The sequence below is a fragment of the Oryza sativa genome, chromosome 3, assembly GCF_034140825.1.
Source record: "Oryza sativa Japonica Group chromosome 3, ASM3414082v1".
NCBI lineage: Eukaryota > Viridiplantae > Streptophyta > Magnoliopsida > Poales > Poaceae > Oryza > Oryza sativa.
Genome location: NC_089037.1, coordinates 8,079,967 through 8,103,391, shown reverse-complemented (window position 1 = coordinate 8,103,391; position 23,425 = coordinate 8,079,967). Strand labels below are relative to the sequence as shown.

Genomic DNA, 23,425 nt, shown 5'->3' with positions numbered 1-23,425 from the left:
TTAGTTAATAACATTACATCAAGAGAATAAAATCTAACTGAGTGATCCCCGACCTCTGCATATAATGCACAAGGCCAAAAAAATATATGAAAGAAACGACTAGAAATATCTCCCAAGTATAAAAGTTTGATAGAAATATATATCTTAGTGGCTAGATTAGACCGCCACCTATGCTCTGGATAAAAAAAAACTCATGCACCACCTGGTCCAATTGTCGTGACAGATATTTGTAGAACTATTTATATCATTTTATAATATCTACATACATCACTGAAAACCAAATAAGTAACATAGGTTCTTCGCAGTCTTCTTATATATTCACTTAAAAAGCGTCTCGGATTAAATTAAATTGACAAATGATTTATTAATTGCGCTATTTTAGGCTATATATCGTCTTTCATAAGTGACCACCAAATAACATATATAAATTGTGCTACTTCGGTTTATTTCGGTCACTCCCAGACTTAATAGATAAAAATATGATTTGGAAAGCCATAGACTTACCCGTTTAATAGAACACCAACTTTTAAATTTAACTTTAAAAATTAGGTCTGAAATAGACTAAACATAAACATAGTTTCACATCTCTAATTTATATTGTGAGAGCATTTTAGCCAGTTTCATTTTTTAAGGTGGAACTAAAATCGTTTAATCGTTTGGTTTGGTTTTAACTTGAGTAGAGATGAAGCTAGAGTCTAAGGTCGTGCCAAACGGCCCTTTAGCAGATCGAAAACGTGATTTGGAAAGCCAAACAACAAAGCAACGTGCAAGCATAACGGATTGGGTCTCTTCTCTCTTGACTTGTCACATCCGGCTTGCGCTGGCCGTCGCAAGGCCGCCGCATACTCTTCTCCCCTCTTTGACTCGTTTTGCGCCCAAGTCGATCCCCAACGTCTCCTCCTCGCTGGTTCGCCCGCCGCGCCGCGCCGATCTCCATCCGTTCCACGAGCAGCGGTGACCGGGTGCTGTCGTCCTGCTCCCCGCTTCCCTTCCGGCTCCGGTGAGCACCCGTGCCGACCTCACATCCTCTCTCTTTCCCCATCCATCCCGTTCTACCCACGCCTTCTCTCGAATTTTGCAGTAACCTTATCTTCTCTTCTAGATCTGGAAGCTAGGTTTTCACCTTGTCTTCTTAGTAGCCTTAGTTTTACTAGTAGAGTAGTAGTATCAACCGCCGTGGCGCACGTATCGTTCGCCCCTGGACCTGAGGATTACATTCCGTGTCTATAGTTCAATCCTTGACCTTAAGGAGTATAAATTTCATTTTGGACCACTTTTTATTACCGGTGTTTTGCTTTCGACCACCCTTTAATCAACGTATTCACTTTGGATCAGATAATCTTACCTTTGTTGCATTTTGGACTACCCTAACTCTCTTCTCAAGCATATGAACGATTTCGAGTACGCCGGCTCCGATTCATCAGTGAATTCCCACCGCTTTATACCTGGCAATTTATTTGACAGATGACAAGTTTGATGTAGATAGATAAAAGATTTGAGTGTGCTCCAAAGTGACACAAAGGTAAGATTTTCCGGTTCAAAGTGAAAATATTAGTTAAAGGGTGGTCCAAAGCAAAACACCAGTAGTAAAAGGTGGCCCAAAGTAAAATTTACTCTTATATGAATTTCAACATTGATTCTGCTCTGCAGCCGATCTGGTTGATTGATGAGCAGCCCATTGCCTTTTTTGGCAGATTTGAGGCGCTAAAGTTTCCATTCCGTGTTACGAAAAGCTGCATTAGGACATGGACATGGCATTGCCAATAGTGAATGCCACCGCAGCGGTGCTTGCTCGTGTCTCAGCTGCATTCAATGCCCCTTTTGCCCGCGCAGTTGTCTTTGGGGTTCATATCGATGGTAAGCCTCTTACGTCCACATCAATGAGGAACTTGTGATGTGATAAGGGCGATCGACATTCGGTAACATTCCATTTTTCAGGGCACCTGGTTGTTGAAGGGCTCCTTATAGCGGTCATAGTGTTTCAGCTTTCTAGGAAGAGCTACAAACCGCCCAAGAAGCCACTCAGTGAAAAGGTAAAGTTATCTTCTGCCTGTTCCTCGCTGTTACTTTGTGTTAGAGTATTGGTTTTGGTCATTGCTTTCCAGAACTTGTTGGTGAAAGTTAGCATTTTGATCTTTGCAGGAGATTGACGAGCTATGTGATGAATGGGAGCCAGAACCTCTGTGTCCTCCGATCAAGGATGGGGCCCGAATTGACACACCAATGTTGGAAAGGTTTGTATGATGGTTACATTCTAATTAAAGTTTAAACGGTAGTTGATGCACCATATGGGAGTTCTTTTTTCTTACTTTAAGGAAGTTTTTATGTTTGATAGTGTCTGTTCTGAAGGTAGTTTCTTAAAGCTCCTTGCAGGAAATAATTCGTTTTCAGTATTCCTCTATATTATTTCATAAGTAGTGAGTTACTAGATAAACTATGAGAGAAAGCATGACAGGATTGGGGCAGTTGTAAGCTCAAGCATTGGTTAACTTAACTAGGCAGTGCAGCATGTGGGAAGGCAATATTGACTTGAACCTTTATTCTTGACAAATACTGCATGCAAAAAGATGATTTGCATGCCACAAATCTGGTCAAATTTTAGACGAATACAGGGCATCATGAATCACTTGAAGTATCATGTATCCCTTGCTTTCCAAATGCTTACAATCTTCTATTCTTTAGGCAGACTAACTTTTCTTGAAGTTATTATAGTTGATTCGCAATCGCCATCTGCTTTCTGTAACTTGCAGTATCTTCTCAAACATTTTTCCTCTTCTTTTTACGACGTTAATAAGAACATCAAATGACTTAATACATGCTGCCAAATGCATCTTGCTAGTATTTTGTTATAAAAGTTGTCCTCCATCTGTTATAATCTTGTATCTTTATCCAGTTATCAACAATACTCCATTTATGTGCTTGCGTTGCACTAATAATGGACAGCAGCTTTCTGAATAATACAAATTTAGGAGTAACTTCCAGCATCCCTAACATAGCGTGGCCAATCTCAAATAACTCTCACTCGTAGAATATTCATTTTGTTGCCCTTCCCTCAGATATTGCAATGCATGATATATCATCTGTTTGATGAGTCCTTGTTTATGGATGTGTAATGCTGGAATTGAGAATGTTTATGTTTGCAGAATACCTGCAATTCTTGGGCATTGCATGTTTTTTCTCCTGAGTTTTGGGGGTCTTAACACTATTACGTTTCTTGCTACAGTGCTGCTGCTCCACATACAACCATTGATGGGAAAGAAGTTATAAACTTTGCATCAGCAAATTATCTTGGTTTGATTGGCAATGAGAAGATTATTGTAAGCCAAAACTCTATTATTTAGGAGTTATTTTGACACTTCTTCCAGGATATTTGACATGGGTGAATTGCAGGATTCTTGTGTTGGTTCACTGGAGAAATATGGTGTTGGTTCTTGTGGTCCACGTGGCTTTTATGGAACAATTGGTTTGTATACTCTCTTTTTGCCACCACTGATCTGTGTTGCAAATATGGAAGAGAAACTTATCTTTTCATTGTGGAACACTTGCAGATGTCCACCTTGACTGTGAGGCAAAAATAGCGAAGTTTCTTGGAACTCCAGACTCAATTCTGTATTCATATGGGATTTCTACAATATTTAGTGTGATACCTGCCTTTTGTAAGAAAGGAGACATCATAGTTGCGTAAGTTAACCTTTTGCCCACATAGTAATATGAACAATACCGGCACATATAGAGTTTGTCCTCTCTTTTTTTTTCAGTACAACAGCTTATATAAATGTTTTAGTTATTCACATTTTTTATATACCTGCCTTTTGTAAGAAAGAAATCAAATGAAAACTGCTTCCTTGCCCCCCCCCTCCCCCCCCAACCAAAAAAAAAGAATGAAAATCCTGCACAAACCCTTTAGAAAGTAGTGTATATGTCTGCCTTGTGATCTTCAAAGTTGTCACCTCTTACATGTATCTATTCTTTAGTTGTTATTCTTCCTCATGCAATTAGCTCCATACCTGGATAGTTCTTTTACTAGGTAGCACTTTTCTTTTCTTGATTTTTCATGTTTGAACCTAAGCAAGTTTTCTATATGCATTGCAGTGATGAAGGTGTGCACTGGGCAGTGCAAAATGGTCTTCATCTGTCAAGAAGCACTGTTGTTTATTTTAAACACAATGATATGGCTTCACTTGCAAACACTTTGGAAAAACTTACACGTGGAAATAAACGAGCAGAAAAGATCAGACGATACATTGTTGTAGAATCTATCTACCAGGTGTGGTGCCTTTTATGATAACTCTGATTGGACATGAGTATGGTTTTTTCTCATTTTTCTCATGAATTTTTACGACCTAGAAAATCATGAAATCGTTTAAACATATGACTTTGGATATATCCTCTCTTACTGTGACGATTGCAGAATTCTGGTCAAATTGCTCCCTTGGATGAGATTGTCAGATTGAAGGAGAAATATCGATTCCGTGTTATTCTGGAGGAAAGCCATTCTTTTGGTGTGCTTGGCCAGTCTGGACGAGGCCTTGCTGAACATTATGGAGTTCCAGTGAGTACCCCTGACATTTTTGTTCTCTCATCGCACCAAAGTAGAAGATTAAAAAGAATAGGTATAATCCATGGAGTCCTGGTAGACACCTGTTAATTTATGAAAATTGTGTTACTGACCATTTTAATTGGATATATTGGCACATCTTATTTCTTACATTTTCTTGCATGTGCAGATTGACAAAATTGATATTATCACTGCTGGAATGGGGAATGCATTAGCTACTGATGGTGGCTTTTGTACAGGAAGTGTTAGAGTTGTTGATCATCAGGTAATGCAACTCTAGATTGACGGAAAATCAATTGCAATAGAATGTTGTTAAATATCTTGACCTATTAAGTTATTGTGCTTTTGCAGCGTCTAAGCAGTTCTGGCTATGTTTTCTCGGCTTCTCTGCCACCTTATCTTGCCAGCGCTGCGGTTTCTGCTGTCAGCTACCTGGAGGGGAACCCGTCAGTTCTTGCAGACCTGAGGAGCAACATTTCTTTCCTGCATAAAGGTTAAGAAGATTATCTTGTTATTTATATACTTATTTGACCAACATTTACTTACTTTTTAATGTGATTAATGTAGATGTAAAGTTTTTAATGCTTTAATACCTAGCATGTAATGTTGTGGCATCACTTTTATCATGTATTTTTCCCATTAGTGGTAGTTTCAAAACAGCTGCATTGAAATTGTGAAACACATTATGGGATTCAATAGTTGAATTTGTTCAGGCATAATATGTCGTTACTGGTGCCTGCTGATCACCTTGATGCCTTCGATGTTTTTTATCTGCAGAACTGTCAGGTACTCCAGGACTTGAAATTTCCAGCCATGTTCTGTCACCTATCGTTTTCCTCAAACTGAAGAAATCGACGGGTTCATCAAACACCGATATAGATCTTCTTGAAACTATTGCTGAGAGGGTAAGTCCATGTCGACACAACAGAACCTTTCCAGCTGCAAATGAACTTTCACTTGCATATATTTACAGCATCCTATTTCCAACAGGTATTGAAGGAAGATTCAGTTTTTATCGTGGCGTCAAAGCGGTCACCTTTGGATAGGTGCAAACTTCCCGTCGGAATACGCCTCTTCATGTCAGCCGGCCACACCGATTCAGACATCTCCAAAGTGTCCTCATCCTTGAAGCGGGTCTCAGCATCAGTTCTGTCAGATTACATCTGATCCCCTTTCTCTACGAGCTGTGCACTAATCTCTGTGTGCATGTTTGGTTAATGTACATAACCTGTACATTTGTAGGTTCCGATGATTCCCGTTGCCGCTCATACTTGCAAACACTTCGAAAAATAGACGTAGAACAGTGAAATTAGGTGTGTTATGTATCGTTCGGTCTTCTGGTAGTGGTTTCCCGGTAGAATTCATTCTATATCTTTAATTTTGTCCTCTATTCATCACTTTTATCATTTTGGCTTCAATTCATCACTTTCTGGTGGATTTATATTCTTTTTTTTAGTGTAGATTGGTTGCGCAAATGGCGAAAAGACCCCAAATTCTCAAATCGGCACAAATCGTTTCCAGGTTTCATCTTACCCAATCGCTCCTTCCTTGCAAATCCAACCTGAGCAGCCATATTAACCAAACTGAAAGCGCTGCCTATCGAACACCACAGGCGGAGACGATGGATTTGTGCCGGACAACCGGAGCACGTGCAACGCGTCCATGTTCAGCACAAAAAAATATAACTACTTCAAGCTATTAGGACAATGTTATATCCAAATACATAGAAAAAATATTGCTATATTTTGGAATGGAGATAGTACTTCCATTCAAATCATGATATATATAAATATTAAATTTGAAAATGTACAAGGATTGTTCTGTCTTAAAAAAGACCAATACTACATGCAATTTCAAAACCCGCAGCATTGAACTATTAACAAAAACAAGCGCCATAACACGTCTGATCAACAGCGGTAACAGGTTACCATATGCACACTCGTTTTTGAGTTCAAAATACACCAGACATCTTAATAAGTTAGATAAACATCTGATTAATTTTTGCTAGAGTAGCAACATTCTCATCTCGCTTTGCTCTTCTTAAGAAGCTTTGGATGCAGCACACTCTGCGCGATAAGCTTTGAATGCAGCACGCTCTGCGTAGTAGGCCGGTACAACTAGATAGAATGGAATAAGCAGTGAGTAATAAAACATAAGTGATCCGATGTGCAAGGCATAAGCAGAACATACAATATAAGCATTTCTAGGAAGTACTCCCTCCATTCCCAATTATCATTATATTACATGAGTGCAACAAGACCAAGAAAAACTACGTTTACTGAGGTAACAAACTCATATGAGCCATCCTCACTATGTTCTACCCAATAACAAACAAGACATCACATGTCCATTACTTCCATGCACAAATAATGAATAGACTTAAAAAATGAATACTAGTATGATGATCATTTCAGAATAACCTAAAACAATTGTACGATGATCAATTGGAAAAGGAGGGGTATCCTAAGTTTGATCAAATTTGTAGAAAGAATACATCGACCATGTCAAATAAGTAAACTACAAATGATGCTCATTTGATATCACAAATATTATCGTTTCTTCTATAAACTTGGTCAAACAACAAAAAAAATATTATACTTTGGATAGTAGTGTTTACTAGCGCAAAATGTATGCTCCCACACAAATCACAAAAAAGGACATGCCCTCATTGTTCGGTTACTCGTAAAAAATAAATCACAAAAAAGGACATGCCCTGCCCCTTGTGCTCATCAACCAATTGGAGCAGCATTTCTTTCCTTTCCAAAATCCAGAATACCCCCTACCCTTTCGACAACACGGAACCCCCACACCTTTTTTTTTAAAGAAAACACAGACACAAGAAAGAAGAATAATTGATTGATAGGTAGTATAAAAGGACTCACCTGCATCTATCTTTGGGTATTCCCGACGATGACGGCTGGGTATGAACATGCATTTGCAAATATGGTCAGAAGTGCCTACTGATAGTTGATCACAGCAAAGCAATCCAAAAGTAGAGCTGTGAAACTTACAAGGTGAAAAGCTTCAAGGTTAGAGACTGAAGTTCACCAGCTAGAAAGTTGTTGTCGTCATGGACAACGTGGTAGCGGACCACGCGGGAGGTTGACTACAGTCAACCAATACTAGCTCAATATATTTTTTTCAAGGATAGACAACTCCTTATGAGTATATTTGCAGATTCACCAAACTAAAATGTACCTTATGAGTAGTATGGCGGCAAAAGAACTTATACTTAGCGGTGTCAGCCTCAGTTCCTATGAAACAATACCCAGTCACCAAAGCCAAGTAGCATGTATGTGTATTCACCTCACTCGGTAAAAAGGAAATACTACAAGCAGAATCAGCAAACACACTAACCAATTGATGCAGTAGGCACCACGACCACATATGTCAGTGATGGTTGATCTTCTTTGTAGGAATAGGCACAAGCCTTTCAAGGGAAGAAGCACAAAACCATCAAAATGAGCAAGTCAAACCAAGATACAGGAAGGCAAATCATATTGTATTCCTACCTGTTTAATAGCATCTATTTCTTGCAGGCAAATGCGCTCCATCTCACCTTCCATTAATCCACCTCTGTGCAAGATGTTGCACTGTTAGCATATATCTAATAGTATCACACTAATCAAGGAATACAAGTATTACTACCTGTAGAAGATTATCCTCTTGGGTCTTTCTTTTATCATTTTGTAGAAGGACCGAAAGAACTTGCTGGAAAAAAAATGAAAAATGTTAGTACACCAAATGGATCAAAGTGACGGTGAGCTACAGATTATGTAGAACACAGAATTACGTCATCATGCCACCACGTCTAGAATGGAGATTTATGATGCCATTATGAGGTTGATGTGAAATTAATGTATGATACTTTCTGAATTTTGGCCAGTCCAATGAAGCCGCCACCTACATGACTCCAACAAAAAATATGATGCCAATTGGATTGTGTAACAACAAAACGCAAATCCAGGAGATGGTAGTTACAGAAGAGACATACAGATGCAATGCCCTCTGAATCCACTCCTGCCTCTGAATCCTCTCCAAGATCATAGTGTATCGTGTGAGCACCAAAAAATCGTTGGGACTTCTGACACAAGGGGTAAGTGCAGTCGCTGACGACGTACATAACTCTTTACAACCTGATTAATAAACCAAAAACATGATAACACTATAACAAACAAAATGAGACCAAAGAGAAATGACCTTCAATTGTATTTGGCGTGCAACTCTCTTCAGATTCCGTTTGCTTAGGCAGGGTAAACAGAAAACATAAACAATTCTAAGGCTCTCACACATCTCTTCAATTTCCCCTGCAATATATCATATGCAACTGTCAAAAAAGAAAATCAACAGTGAACCTGACACAACTAACTTCCATACCATCATAACTTCTATCATCTGCCATAATCACAATTAGAATGTCTATCTTTTTGGGCACATCCAGCAAAGTACGTCGTATATGAAGGGAAGTAAGGGGTACATCGACATCCATTTTTGGTAATGTACCAAATTCCTATCATACAAAGATATTAAGTCAGATGTGTGGTACATGATTAGTAGAATGCCTTGTTCAAGGAAAGTATGCAGGGCTTTACCATTCCCATGTCTATACACTTTCCTATAATGTCACTGACAACCCGCGCTGCATGTTTACGCTTAGGTGAAAAATTTACACATGCCCAACGTCTCACAATTCCACGTTCGACCTAAAAGGGAACAAATGCCTGTTTGAGAATGATTCTATAAAGATATTATGAATCATGACGAGAGATAAAGAGAGTTGCATAGCAGTGAAAATACCAAAAACCCCAAACGTTAAAACTATACCAAGAATCCATCAGCCAAGTATGTTCTTAGGTTGCCCCAATCATGTTTGTCAACTGTTCAAGGTAAATATTATATTCAGACTATCAGATCCCTGGTTTTGAACACAACTTTCCGATTATGTGGTTCTCATATTGTTTTGTGTTGGAAGACTTGCAAACTCGCATCAAGCACGCAACATTAACTATCATACAAGAGTTGTAACACACAAGCTGGTATAGTGCACATCTCATCCGAGGACTATATGATGCATAATTTGATTTGAGTATGCATGACATTTTGTTTGATGATACTTAGAACATCATCAGCAAAATATTTGTCCTCGCGGCATTATTTGAACATTGAAGAAAGAAGGTGAATCGACAAACCAAATATATACAATTCCGAAACAGAAGAACACACTGATTCAACCACAATATCATGGCATCAATCAAGTAAAGTAGCAAATTTACAACAGTTGCTAGGCTGAGGTGGTGATCAAAAAAGATTTTCCAAACTTCAGTTGTCAATGTCCTTTTCAATATTCAGATTGATAGCATGAAAATGGTATGCACATATCTCTATAGTAAAAATTGTTATCGAAAGGTCCATTAGGTCTAATAGATCTACAAGAACAGAAATCTTTTGACAGTGTTAATTTCTAAAACAACCTTATGAGTGAAGGAAGTACTAAATAACTAGCAATACCTGCAGCTCATCATAGTCATGACTGATGTGATTTTCCCATCGCCTCACTTCAGGAGTGTTACATTCTGCAGCAACCAAGTCCTTATCCTCCACAGGCATGTTGCTGAGTTTGTAGTAGCCATTGGTGTCAAACACCTTAGAGTACTCATCCCAAGACACGCCGCTAGGCTTCTTGTATGGATGTTGTGTTTCCCATCCTGTCTTGAGAATGTGCTCGCGTTCCCCTGGAGACAGAGGAAGAAGCAAGAAAGCATAAACAAGAAAGGACAATCAACGCAAAATAAAAAGGGCACAACGAATGCCACACGAAATTATTAAGAAAGGTGAATGGACTAGACTGGGAGATACAAAAGAGTTAAGAACAAGCTGCTGGCCTAGGGTAGATTGATTAACTTTGGACTAGACCAGAAACTGAGTTTTACCAGGGCACAGGAAGGCTTCAAATGAAGGCGGTTCACTTAACTCAGAATAAGTACTTCCTGCTAACGCTGTATGAGTCTCTATTTCCTTGTAGGTTTTGAGGCAGCCTTCTGCGCTATTGGCGGCCTGTTCATGTCCATTCTCTTCCAGCCGCTGGAGCTGTTTACATAATTCATCATTCTCTCTCATCTGCTGCACGGAACCATCATCATCCATCTCTTCATCAGGAGATACTGGTACATATTCATCATCATCACCATAATCATCATCATCATCCATCTCTTCATCTGATGTAGGGAATGCTTCCAAGTAAATGATGTCTGAGTCAGCATCTCCCATATCTTCCAAATCACTTAGATCTGACTCACTATCTTCTCTCATCTCATCAGAACCATAGACTTTCTCAGAGTCGCCATTTACCCTCTTCTCCTCACAAGAACAAAAAAGTGTTTTGCCCTCAGCAACATGATTAAGAAACTCTAGCATGAGAGTTGTGCAAAAGGAAAAAAGAACAATAACACATCAAACAGAATGAGAGAGAAACCTTGGAACGAATATTGTGAGCAACATTGTTCAGGTATAGCTTGCTGGGTGTCCTAGCATGCTCAGGCAAACAACATTGATATAAGAATCCAAGGTTCTTACAGATATCTTTGACTTTCGCTGCAAAACATCGCATGCAACTGTCAACAAAAAAAAAAGAATATAAAGGTGCGGTTGATGCAAATCATAACTTCCATACCATCAGAACGTCTGAATTCTGGAAGAATTACAATTAGAAGGTTTATCTGGTTTACTTCCACTCCTTGTCCGCCAAACAGTTCTTGCACATCATGCAAAGTACTTTCTAGTTTATTGGGAGAGTTCAAGTCTACGAACACTGCATGAACAGACTTCAAATCCTATTATGTAAAGTCAATGTCAGATGTGTCACATGTTGCCAAAGTAATGGTGCCCAGGAAAGAGTGGACGGATTTACCATCCCAATGGCCACACACGCTTTTTTGAGCTCAGATGCAAATTTCTGTGTTTCTGTAGTACCCATTAAAGAAAAATTTACACATGCCCAGTTTTCCACGTTTGCTCCTTTGACCTAACATGGAAAAAAAATATAAATGTGAGAATGCTCTCTAATATATATGTAGTACAGAAGGTAAGGAGAGTCGCATAACAGTACGAGTCGTCACAAAGAAGATGACATGCTAAGTGTTCAAGCAGAAGTGACAAGAGAACATCTTATGTGGTCAAGGTCTTATTTGAAATCATTCATAAGCTAATGGAGCTTGCATGATGGTATACTAGATTATAACTTTGAAGTTCCAACGGCAAATCTATTTTCATAGCAAGTCCGACACCCGCATGCACTGCAAGTACCAAGTTCATGTACAAGAATTAAGCGTCACTAAATGGAATCAGACCACTATTTTGTATACAGGACACATCCTGAAACAGTAGTAGTAGCATTCAAAAGTAGTGTTTTATTTTGGTCGGCCAGCAAGATGACTTGCCTCGGATTTGTTCTTCTTGGCTACATGAGCACCATACGCTGCAGAACACTCATCATACAGGAGGGCAGCAGCATCAGGAGGAGGATCTTGATCTACAACTCTGGAACACTCATTATCCAGTAGGGCAGCATCAGTAGGATCCGGATCCTGATCTTGATCTACAAGCGAGGCAGCGAAGGCTTTGTCCTCCCCAGGATCTTCCGTACTGAAATTGCATCGGCCATTGTTGCCGTCTTTCTCATCCATGGCCTGTGCTCCTAATCCTGCCTCCAGATAGCCTGATCATGAGAGAGTAGGAGACGTTTATCCATCTATAATCTATCTTGCTCAAACGAACGCAAAACGAAAAACAGCATGAATATATCACGAGGATGCAACGAAATCCGAATTAGTTAGAGCTAATGATAATGATAAATCGATTAATAAGAAATACGAGATCAGAGGCATGGAGGAATTAAACCTAGTTAATTTACCAGGGACCAGGAGGAGTGCTCCGGGAGGCGACAGCAGGCTGTAGGGCTGCGTGCGGCGCGTATCCAACCGATGCTCCTGAAGGGTTTTCGACTTGTGTTGATGTATGGAATGGAATCGACTGCAACGGAATATGGTAAGGAGTATTAGCCCACATACTCTAAAAAAGGTAATAGCCCAAACGGCGACAAGTTTTTGGGCCAAAAAGTTCATGTTTGGCCCAAACTTTGATTACCTCATGGGCTCAAATTCAGCTTAAACCAAGTCAGGCCGATCCACTTGGAATTTTGAGCTGGTGTTAATTAAACCATTAATTCCTCTTTGCAGAACAACTGCGCCTCACCTAAGCCCAAGAAAATAAGAACGGCATCTGCTGCTCGGATGACTGTTGGCTGCTTCGATACAGGAGTACTTTTTTTATCTGCACAAGTTAGAAGTAGAACTGTCAGATATTGCAAGACTTGAAATTTGAAGCCATGTTCTGTCACTTATCGTTTTCTTTCCTTAAGCTGAACAAATCGACGGGTTCACCGAGCAGCGACCTAGATTTTTCTTGAAACTATTGCTGAGACAACAGAAATTTTCCAGCTGCAAATGAATTTTCATTCGCACATTTCCTTTTACCAACAGTTCTTGAAGGAAGATTTTCTTGGGAATACAGTTTTTTTTTCACCTGTAAAATATTTTCACTTTTATTCTTGGGAACACCGAGGATTCATACAGTCAAAAATTTTCAGGCCGTTTGGGTATTTGGTAAGGGTAAGACATCTATCTGGCTAGTCATTGCAACAAAAACGAACTCTGAAACAGAACGAACATGGCGAAGGGGAAAAAGATGAATAGACCCAAATCTGAATCACAAAGCCATATCGATACGGAGCCTAGGCAAGCCGAATCTCTCGCAGGGTGTTGAAGCAATGAGCCAATGATGTGGGCTGAATGTACAGAGAAAGGAGAAGCTGGGACGAGAGATAAAGGGTCGGAGGCAGAGTATGGACCGGTGAGTATGAGGCGACGGCGCAGATCGTTCTCGCCCTAGATTCCCTCTCCGCTTGTATCAGCTCTTCCTTCCCTTATGGATAGCGAAGGTGGGTAGACAACGGACCCGGCGTGAACCGACGCTGGTGCAGCAGATGGTGGTGAGGATCGAGGCCGGTTTGCATAAGTGGCGCAGAGTAGTAGAGATGGTTGCGGAACGGATCGCGGCGGCGCCGGCGATGGGGCGGCGCAGACGTGGCGACTCAGCGGCAACAACGAAACGAAGCGGAGAGTGGTGTGCGGTGGCGGCGGGGCAGAGCACGGAGCGTCACGGAGTAGCGGGCTCGACGGCAGTCGAGGCTGCGAGGTTCGATATCGGACGGATAAAAATTTGTGCCCCATCTGCGGTTAATTTACATGCTAAAACGGCTGTAAAGTTTTGGAATAAGTTCACCGGCCATCCCTCAACTTTACGTCAAGTCTGTATAAGGTCCCCTAACTGCAATACCAGAAATGTATACTTCTAAACTATGTAAAATCGTAAAAAAAAAAGGTCCCGGGACAGTATAGATGCCTGGTTTCGTTGACGTGACATCCTAGTCAGGAAAATAATAAAATTGATATGTGGGGCCCACATGTAAGTGAGAGAAAATGGTGTGGGCCCCACATTTCACTTTTCTTTTTTTTTCTCTTCTCTTCTGTCGTTGATTCTCTCAAGTAGTCGAGCGGGCGTGATGGCAGATGGGGGAGAGGTTGCTGGCGACGGAGCGGGGGTGGCAGCGAGAGAGGGGGAGAGAGGCGGGTGGCGCGACGGTGAGCTTGGCGGCAGAGAAGAGCGGCACGCGGCCGGCGGCGGGGGAGAGGAGAGGAGTGGCATGCGGTGCAGCGGTAGGGGAAAGGAGCGGCGCACGGCGCTATGACAAGAGAGAGGAGAGGAGTGGCGCGCAACGCGGCGCAGCGCGAGGGAGAGGTGCGGCGTGGCGCCCACCTCCTCCCTCTCCGAGCGCTCGCTAACCTCCTCGTCGCCTCCCTCTCCACTCATGCTTGCCGGCATCCCCGCCATGATCGCCAACCTCCCCATCTCCTTCATCTAAACTCCCCGCGCCTCCTCCTCGAAGCAGCGGTCATCGACGTTGGAGCCCCCTCCGTTCTAGTCACCGACAGTAGCCACCATCGTGTCGGCCGCATCTCTCCCCCTCTCCATCCGCCGCTGCCCCCGCTCCACCGTCGGCTGCCTCTCCCCCCCTCCGTCGCTGCGCCCGCTCGACTGCTCGAGAGAATCAACAAGAGAAGAGAAGAGAAAAAGAAAAAGAAAGGAGAGATGTGGGTCCCATACCAATTTCTCTCACATACATATAGGCCCCCATATATTTATTTTATATTTTTTGCTGAGTAAGATGCCACGTCAGCGAAACCAGACTTCTATACTACCTCGGGACCTTTTTTTTTTGAATGGTTTTACATGGTTTAGGGGTACATATTTCTGGTATCGTGGTTAGGGGACCTCAGACAGACTCGGGTAAAGTTGAGGGACTACTGGTGAACTTAGTCCTAATGTTTTATGATTTACAGCCCGTCCAAACGGGCTTTTTAGCCTACACGGAAAAGATTTTACGGTCTTGTGTTTTACACTAGCATTGGGCCAATTACAGGCCTTCCAAACAAGCCTTAAGTCTCACGTTTTTCCAAACAGGCCTTCCAGCGAGTGCCTCGCATGAACCCTCCTCTCCATTGGCTGGTTTGGTTTATTCATTCTTCTTAATCATTTTATTGGCTTTGGCAGGCATCCCGTTAGTCAGGCGAGTGGGTTTTGGGTGAAGCTGTCAGCCGCCAAGGCCAAGTTCCACCCAGTGACAAAACTAGAATGAAAATAAAGTGTCAAAGGTGGGAACTAAATGTATAGATAAGTGAACCAAGTATATATCGCTATGTTTGAAATAAACTCACTTTTCTAATTAATATTTAGATTTTACCCCGGTTTTCATTAGCATGCTTTTCAAACGACTAAACAGTGCATTTCGTACGAAAACTTTTTATATAGAAGTTGCTTTAAAATATCAAATATATCTATTTGTCAAATTTGTAATAATTAAAAATTAATAAATCATGTGCTAATAGCTTTCTTGTTTTACGTGTGTCAACTTAATCTTCATCTTTATTAATTTCAAGCACCACTGACCATCAAACAAAAATCAGATCATTCATATGAATTTGTTGATAAGTAATTAACAATGAAAACCACATTGTCTTACTCGTTAATTTCACACCATTCCCCAATCATGAGGTCTCAGCCCATAACAATAGCTAAAATATTTTCAATTGGGCCATATCATAGCAAATAAGACTAGATTAAAAGGCATCCAAGCGAACAAAGCAGTACTTCTATCTAGTTATCTTATTTCTCCAAAATGACATGTATACCAAACTATCACAGAGCTAGTGAAGTAAGGTGCTTGGGATCTAGCGGATGGATCTAGGGACTTGCGTCCCAACAAGGCCCAACACTAAATTCTTCCATGGTTCCACCACCACCTACCTCTCTGTCTGGTGAGCTTCCTCAACTTGACCATGTATAGTTCGATTCACTTCGTCAAACCGTTAGGAACTCTCCACTCCCTGCATATTTACACCGGTTTCCATCACGATCTTGCAAATTAGTGGTGGCGTGTGGCTATAAGGATCCTATCATGTGATTGTTGCCTCGTTTTGTTTCATGGTTGACATGGATAGACGTTATTTTAATGATTCGTGTTCTAGACATATGTAAAGCATCGTGTTCTAAAAACATTCTTGGGGTTAGGCTACATGCCATTTGGATTATTTGATGCATTATTAACATTTGTCATATCCTCTTGTCGTGTTTTAACCTCCAGATTTTTTTGACGGGAATTTAACCTCCAGATTTACTTCACAGAAACGAACAGGGGCGAGAATAGAGATACCGGACATACACATTTGAAGCTTATTCTTTGTGTGATGTTGACCACGGCAAGATATGATATTTCTCGTGGAGTCCGCGTCCATGTAATTTGACAGAATACATGTTAGCCTCAAGCTATAACAAGAGTAAAATAATAATTTCATAGTGCTGGAATTCTAAGTGGAGCAAGCTTCAGGTTAATAAAATCTATCTTAGAAATTTGAGGAGATAAAAACGTTTCATTTCAGTTATATATGTCGATGTATTTTGGCTGAGTACATGTTAGCCTTAGGCTATGACAAGAGTAAAACAATAATTTAGCAGTGTTGGAATTCTAAGTGAAGCAAGTTTTAGGTTAATAAAATTTATTGTGGACATTTAAGGAGATAATAACGTTTCATTTCAGTTATATATGTCCATGCAATGTGACATAGTATATATTATACTCGGGCTATAACACGAGTAAAACAATAGTTTGACAGTGCTGGAATTCTAAGTGGAGCAAATTTTATGTTAATAAAATCTATCTTCGACATTTTTTTTTGAGAAACACAGTACAAACACAGGCGCTCACAACGTGCGCACACTCACCCTTATGAACGCACACACGCACACCCTACCCCTATGAGCACTTCCGGAAGACTGGGCCGGAGATAACAACACCCCATTTTAGTTACATCCTAAATTCCAAAAATATATAAACCAATTCAAACGTCGTTTTATCTGCCTTAGTTTTATAATGAGTTCTCACACAAGATAATGTTTAGATTAAAAGCAGTCAAAGTTTAGATTTCATATTATAATTAATTAAATAAATAAAAACCAATTTACAAAACATCCATAAACTGAAATTTTTTATACTAATATCCTCAATATTAGCAAACCATTAAGAGTTTTTATTAGAACAAACATGGTTTACTCTTGTCTTATGCTAATAATGGGTACATATGTATTATCGGTCTTATTAATAATACCAATTATGAGGTATAAGTGCAGTGTAATCACTCCTAACATTCTTAAAATGTTTTTTCGCAATATAACATCCTAATGAGAATAAAATTTTTAATATTTATGAATTTATATTTATAATTTCAAAAAAAATCATAATTTTAGTATTAGTGATATTAATTTCGCTATGATGGAAGTTTTATTGCATCTGCAGAGAATACTTCTAATTACTTTTCCTTAATTGAATAATTTTATGGGATGATGTAACTATAATGGGATATTATATAATATGCACGGTTGATTCCATAGTTCGATTTTTTATTTTCTTTTTTCATAAGAATATTATATAGACAATATACTAAAAATATAATAAGGAATTTTCATAGTAAGTACCATTTTTTAAGAAAAACTAAAATAATGGAAAATTTCTCTAAAAAATCAACCATAATGGAAAAAAAACGCACATTCGTATTCTTTACTTCTAAACAATCAAACTCGCTTTAAAATATAGCTCCATCCCTTTAAAGAAACGCATTTAAAAAATTCTAAAAACACAACCCATCGTCAAAGTCTGTTATAGAAAGAAACTAGTATAGACAAAAACTAACAACATGTAATTAGTAAATAGTGAAAGTCACTTATACAATATTTATAGTATACTTCGATCATTGGATTTATAACAAATGTCAATATTTAAATTATCCATAAAAAATGAATATATGTATCATTAAATATAATATGCTCTACATTATAATTCCTCGGAGTATTCTAAATTATGTTTAGAAAAAATATATCTCAAGTTCTAAAATACTACTTCTATGCATACAATATCATCATTAAGTACAATTATTAGTACTAACTCATTTAAAACCATAAATAATATAGAGCACATAGACATGAACTAGCTGCTAGTATTCAGGTGAAGTGCTAGTGGCTGGTTCCAGCTATATTATTATCAACAATAAAGAATAAGAAACAACAGAAGAATATGGTGTTCAAGTTTTAGTCTCGCACCACATTGTCACAAAAGAACAAATTTTCATTAAACGTTGTGAAATTTAATAATATTAGTAAATTATTGATTAATGGGAGTATATGTCATACAATGCGTGTGAGCAATATTTTCCCTTGTGTGGGATTGGTAACTAACCTCCTCATTTTCTTACCTTCTCTCGAAGTTCTGTTGACAAGTTTAGTTGAGAAATGGTTTGACTATATTATTTTTATGGTAGTCCTCTTATATGGATAGCCAATATTTATGAGACTACCTATACTTATGGTGCCACGTTTTCAAGAAAACGTCAAATCTTATACTAAGTTTTTTAATCTTACACATTATATTCCATACACTTATATAATATAATTTGAAAATCATACAATGTTCCATACTTGTTGTATATGAGAAAAATCGAAAAACAACTTATTATCTATTTAATTATAACAAAAATATTAATCCAAGTTAACACATAAGAAAAAGGAAAAAAATAAATAAGATGGAATTAGGGAAGATACCAATATACTTGCATACAGATAAGAGGTAAACATCATATATTGCATAGTGAGAAAAAAAGTGAACACAACCAGTTAAAAATATGATGCTTTATTATTAAGCAAAATTGATGTCATTATTTGCATTATCTTTTTTTAGCCGAGTCTAACCATAGTTCATCGGGCGATGTTACCTGAAGCCTCGTTATACGTCGACATTTCATGAGATTGTTAGTAGTAGCCAAATTGATCGGCCTAACCATACCATCCAGTTATGATAGGAGTAAAGTAGGCTTCATTAGACTTAAGCATGTCTCATAGCAGCAGCCGAGGATAGATAAACATGCATTGGCTGCTTGAGGAAGATGAACAGGAGTGTGTCGAGTGACTGCGATTGGGGGAAGAAAGGCGAAGCGGTACACATTACATGGTCCAATTCATCAATTTAATATAGTAAGCCCACACCATCTTGTTTATAGTATTAGGTCCGGCCTAGCGATCCCATATGATTTACGGGTGGGAGGGTTGAACGGCTTGCTCGGCCGTCGACGGGGATGGGCGACTGCGGGAGCTGGGAGGGAACAGTTGCATCGGTGCAGCAACAGCCTGCCATGTAACACCGCGATGGCATGGGCCGCCAGGGGGCAGGCCACCGTGGCGCCTAGGGGTGGCAACGGGGCGGGGCTGGGTTGGGTCGGAATGCCCCCGCCCCCGCCCTCATGCGGGTATCCTGGCCCCGTCCCCGCAAAGAAAGTCAGGTGAAAAACATCACCCGTTCCCGCCCCCACAGGGGACCCGGTGGGTGACCAGGGCCCCGCATCACCCGGATGGAGCTAATACTTTGTAAAAATATTGCAATACTCTAAATAATATTATGATAAAATTTCAATAGCCCCCAATTGTGTGGGTTGGTTGAAGAAAGAAAGGGATTATGGTTGAGGGGAACTAGGGTGTTGAGCTTTCATATGTCAATTTTGAATGGGTTTGTTAGATCTACATTATTGCAATGAGCTACTTTTAGAGAAGTAGTAACTCACATCCAGGGCGGCCCCTCCGAGTCACCCGCGGGTTAATTCCGATCCCCGTCCTCATCCTCGGAAGTTTGCGGGGCCCCGTCCCCACTCACCCGCGGAAGAGAATTCTCCCCCGCCCCCGTCCCCGTAGGGGCGGGTCCCCGCCGGATCCCAGGCCCCAACGGGGAAATTGCCCACCCCTAATGGCGCCGAGCGAGCCAACATGCAGCGCAGGAGGTCGTTGTCTGCTGATATACTTTGTTGCTGGTCTTATGCACTGTGGACCTGTGGTGAATGACACAATGAGTCACTCTATTCCTTTCTAGTTTCTACTCTTTTGTCTACCGACGAGGGGATTTATCATCCATGAGAAAAAGCTAGTTCATGAAGTGGCGTATTCACTCGACTCTAACCATTCTATAATAACTTGTTAAAAATATATACTTGACTTTAAAATTGGAGTATGGATAACCATCTTGTTCACTGCAGCTTGAGCCATCATTTTCCTGGCATCTCTATTGCATTACCCTCTTATTGATCTAGACTTAAGAGCTAGCATAAATGCTAATCTCATACTCGCCCTTTTCTCATTGTATTCCATCGAAAATTATCAACATTATAGAGTGTTCATTAGAATTTGTTTTAGATAATGTAATATAATATCTTGGACTTTATTCAACGAGTTACAACCAATTATTACAGCCTAACGCTCGGAATGAGTGCAGTTCAAATAAAATTATAGAAATAAAAGACACCAATCATGAAGAACAAACAGTTGCATAATCGTTGAATATTTTTTTCAATGTATTATACTTATTTGAGTCCAGATAATTTAAAGTAGATTTTTAATTATTTTTTAAAAATTCTTTATTTTTCTTCTTTCCCTCACCTCTTGAACGTTTCTTTCTTGGGCTTCTCAGATCGGGGTTCTCACGGTGAATTGCCAAGCTTCTCCTGAAAGTTTGGAGGTCTCACGAAGATGCAAGCACTTTGTTTTTACCATTTGCAAAGTTTCATTGTTAGTATCGGACGGCTAATAATGTTTGTATGACGTGGCGCATTCTCCTAATGTTGTGAGATTAACCTTTCACTCAGGTAGATTGAGCCTTATGTGCTGTAGGTTTTTTATTTATTGGTAAATGTGCGATGAACAAGTAAGCTATATTACTTATAATTACTTTTCGAGCAATTCAGCCGTGGCTTCGCTCATCAGTTACAATTAGTCGTTGTTATAGTTTGCATAAAGAGCAGTGCCTCTGTTACTGTTTTCTTTTTCCATCCATATTGCCTTGTCAAGGCACTCCGTTGTTTTTTATGTGTTTCCTTTCCTATCGGAAAGTATACATTTTATTCCCCCTAAGTATGGGCCTTGGAACAAATAACCCCCTAACGTTTAATTGGTTCACTTATTAACCTCTGGGTTCTCAAATCTGGATGTCATACCTGCATAGGGACAAGCTGTAGTTGCTAGAGATCAGAGGATATTTTGGAGATCATGTTTCACTAGGTTAAGAAGATGACGTCATTTTTCACTAGCCCATGTGCCACATCAACAAAGTGGTTTGCATTATGTTGGAAACGTGAATAGTATCAGGATTTGAGAACCAGGGGTTAAGTAAATCAAATTAAATGTTAGGGGTTATTTCGTCTAAGGCCATAGTCAAGAGAGTAAATAGACTTTTTCCTTTCCTATTTGATCATGTATGCACTAAATTTAACTTGCACAACGATATGTATTTTATTTTTGTTCTATTGACATATACTATGAGCTCACCCTATATTTTTATTCTTGATTCACTGTCGTTTCAGACGGAAACCAACACTATCGTTTTCGTTTCCATATTTTTCTCGAAATCATAATCGAATCGGAAGCCCCGGATATAAAAACGGAATCAAATATTATAGAATATAAAAACAGAGCGAATACAAATCGTAGCGAATAAGGTAATGGATATTTATCGGGATATAAAAACCTCTCGAACTGAACTTCTCAAATCAACAAAAAGATGTAGCGTGTTATTTTTCTTTCTAAAATAATAGTCAACATTTCTACTTTTTTATATAAATTTTAATAATAATACCACTGGTTGTATGCTTCAATACAGAGTGGTTTTTTTATCTGCAGAATTTAGAAGCAGAGCTGTCAAATACTCCGAGACTTGAAATTTGAAGCCATGTTATGTCACTTACTGTCAGGGTTACGGCTTAGGCATATCCTTTGCCCTTCGATATACATTACATATCGATATGGCATACCCACGCGCAGGCGGATATTTCATGTATATTCTAAGGAAACCTTTCATGGAATCTATAGATGGGAAGAATCCTACTCGGGCAGAACTGGGTCGTTGGCGTATCGTATAGGGTCTGATACCTCCGAGTTCTATGAGGAGACCTCCTCATCTGCGATATAAAAGGGCCCCCCGGGGGGTTTAGACATCGAATCTCAGAGCCAACACAACCTCCACAGCCTACGAAGCCGGAGCTTATGAGGAGCCAAGTCATCGAGAGCTAGTCGAATCAACTCGACTACAATCTCGCCGGATCCGACAAGTTCCCTTATTCTCTTTGTAACCTGTGTTTTCTACCATATAATCCCACATCAACTGGATTAGGGCTATTACCTATCAAGGGGCCTGAACCAGTATAATTCTTGTCTTTTGTTTGCTTGATGTCGTACTACGTAGATCCTTGTACCAACGTACCCCAATACCCTCTATATCCGGTCTACGGGTATCATCCGTCGACAGTGGCGCGCCAGGTAGGGGGCTTTGGTACTCAAGGTTCTACTACTATGTCATCTAGCTTCGTCGACAACAACGTTAGCACCAGCCTCAGCCAAGTACTCCCTGCTTCAACAATGCTGGTATGGACTCAAGTCGGCGAAATCGTCTTCCCGGTTTACACCACGACGCCGATCTCAACCGGTCCTCCAATGACCGGAGACGAGAACGCAGTGGCTACAAACCAAGGCGATTCCATGTCGAAAAATCCTCCCATCGAGACGGAGAACGGAATATCGATGGCATCCAAGCTCAAGAAGGATTCTGATATGGCCAAACCTTGTCCTTCCGACATGAACCATGAGCCAACAAAGATGACTTCCGAAGCCACAAGGTCTTGGTGTCCTATCCACAAAACCAAGAAACACACTCTGCAAGATTGATGGGTTTTCCTCAACGTCCGTGCTGAAATTCGCGCCTGCAAAGAACGTGGAATTCAGCGTACTTCTCCAACTCGGGATGTCTATTGTCCTATTCACAAGACAAAGAATCACGACCTCTCGAGCTGCAAAGTCTTTCTCAGTGCCATGAAAGCTCAGTGTCCTAAGTCATACGTCCCCATCAGGGATAACGGCAAGGAACAAGGAGCGACTCCAACTTCAGATCGATTCGTTGGGGTAATCGATATCGATCCTCACGAACCATCGGTCTTACATCTCCTCGAGGACTATGGGTCATCGACAACGAGTGCGCCGCGGGAGGTATTGGCTATCGATGACATCGGCACGTCAGCGCACGCCAACACAGAAGCGGGGAATCAATCGACTACTCCAGCCCAGCACATCAGGGCCGTTCAAGCGATACTGAGGGAAACTCCTTACGATCCTGTT

At 40.2% G+C, this 23,425-nt stretch overlaps 3 protein-coding genes and 1 non-coding gene across 7 annotated transcripts; 1 reads left to right on the top strand and 3 right to left on the bottom strand.

Annotated features, from left to right (window-relative positions):
- Nucleotides 1–803: 803 nt before the first annotated feature.
- On the top strand, nt 804–6,367 carry LOC4332274 (long chain base biosynthesis protein 1a-like). Of its 4 annotated transcripts, NR_184450.1 has the most exons (15): nt 807–1,000; nt 1,695–1,857; nt 1,939–2,033; nt 2,143–2,234; nt 3,224–3,317; nt 3,391–3,463; nt 3,549–3,681; nt 4,093–4,267; nt 4,412–4,552; nt 4,728–4,823; nt 4,910–5,051; nt 5,336–5,463; nt 5,549–5,704; nt 5,801–6,079; nt 6,171–6,367. NR_184450.1 is itself a non-coding variant. In NM_001417450.1 (14 exons), exons 2-14 carry the CDS (start codon nt 1,746–1,748, stop codon nt 5,849–5,851), a joined length of 1,488 nt encoding a protein of 495 aa, NP_001404379.1. In that variant the 5' UTR covers nt 807–1,000; nt 1,695–1,745; the 3' UTR covers nt 5,852–5,976. The 4 variants fall into 4 exon arrangements, 3 of the variants coding, with proteins under 3 accessions (XP_066164227.1, NP_001404379.1, NP_001404378.1); NM_001417450.1 differs by lacking the exon at nt 6,171–6,367 and having other exon boundaries at nt 5,801–5,976; XM_066308130.1 differs by lacking the exon at nt 6,171–6,367 and having other exon boundaries at nt 804–1,000; nt 1,651–1,857; nt 5,549–5,999.
- Nucleotides 6,368–6,404: 37 nt separating this feature from the next.
- Nucleotides 6,405–8,685, bottom strand: LOC107278545 (protein argonaute 12-like). The gene is made up of 9 exons (XM_015777723.3): nt 8,553–8,685; nt 8,352–8,461; nt 8,207–8,269; nt 8,071–8,134; nt 7,916–7,988; nt 7,757–7,812; nt 7,570–7,664; nt 7,441–7,475; nt 6,405–6,675 (listed from the first exon to the last, which is right to left on the bottom strand). The coding sequence occupies exons 1-9, from the start codon at nt 8,679–8,681 to the stop codon at nt 6,599–6,601; spliced, it is 702 nt and encodes a 233-aa protein (XP_015633209.1). The 5' UTR covers nt 8,682–8,685; the 3' UTR covers nt 6,405–6,598.
- A 13-nt stretch (nt 8,686–8,698) lies between these two features.
- Nucleotides 8,699–11,563, bottom strand: LOC136351176 (uncharacterized). The gene is made up of 8 exons (XM_026024263.2): nt 11,466–11,563; nt 11,229–11,388; nt 11,031–11,149; nt 10,489–10,909; nt 10,067–10,290; nt 9,151–9,261; nt 8,936–9,068; nt 8,699–8,865 (listed from the first exon to the last, which is right to left on the bottom strand). The coding sequence occupies exons 1-8, from the start codon at nt 11,529–11,531 to the stop codon at nt 8,699–8,701; spliced, it is 1,401 nt and encodes a 466-aa protein (XP_025880048.2). The 5' UTR covers nt 11,532–11,563.
- A 431-nt stretch (nt 11,564–11,994) lies between these two features.
- Nucleotides 11,995–13,812, bottom strand: LOC112938366 (uncharacterized). The gene is made up of 4 exons (XR_010740125.1): nt 13,464–13,812; nt 12,701–12,886; nt 12,468–12,586; nt 11,995–12,272 (listed from the first exon to the last, which is right to left on the bottom strand). It is a non-coding gene; the product is annotated as an uncharacterized protein (transcript).
- Between the last annotated feature and the right edge of the window lie 9,613 nt (nt 13,813–23,425).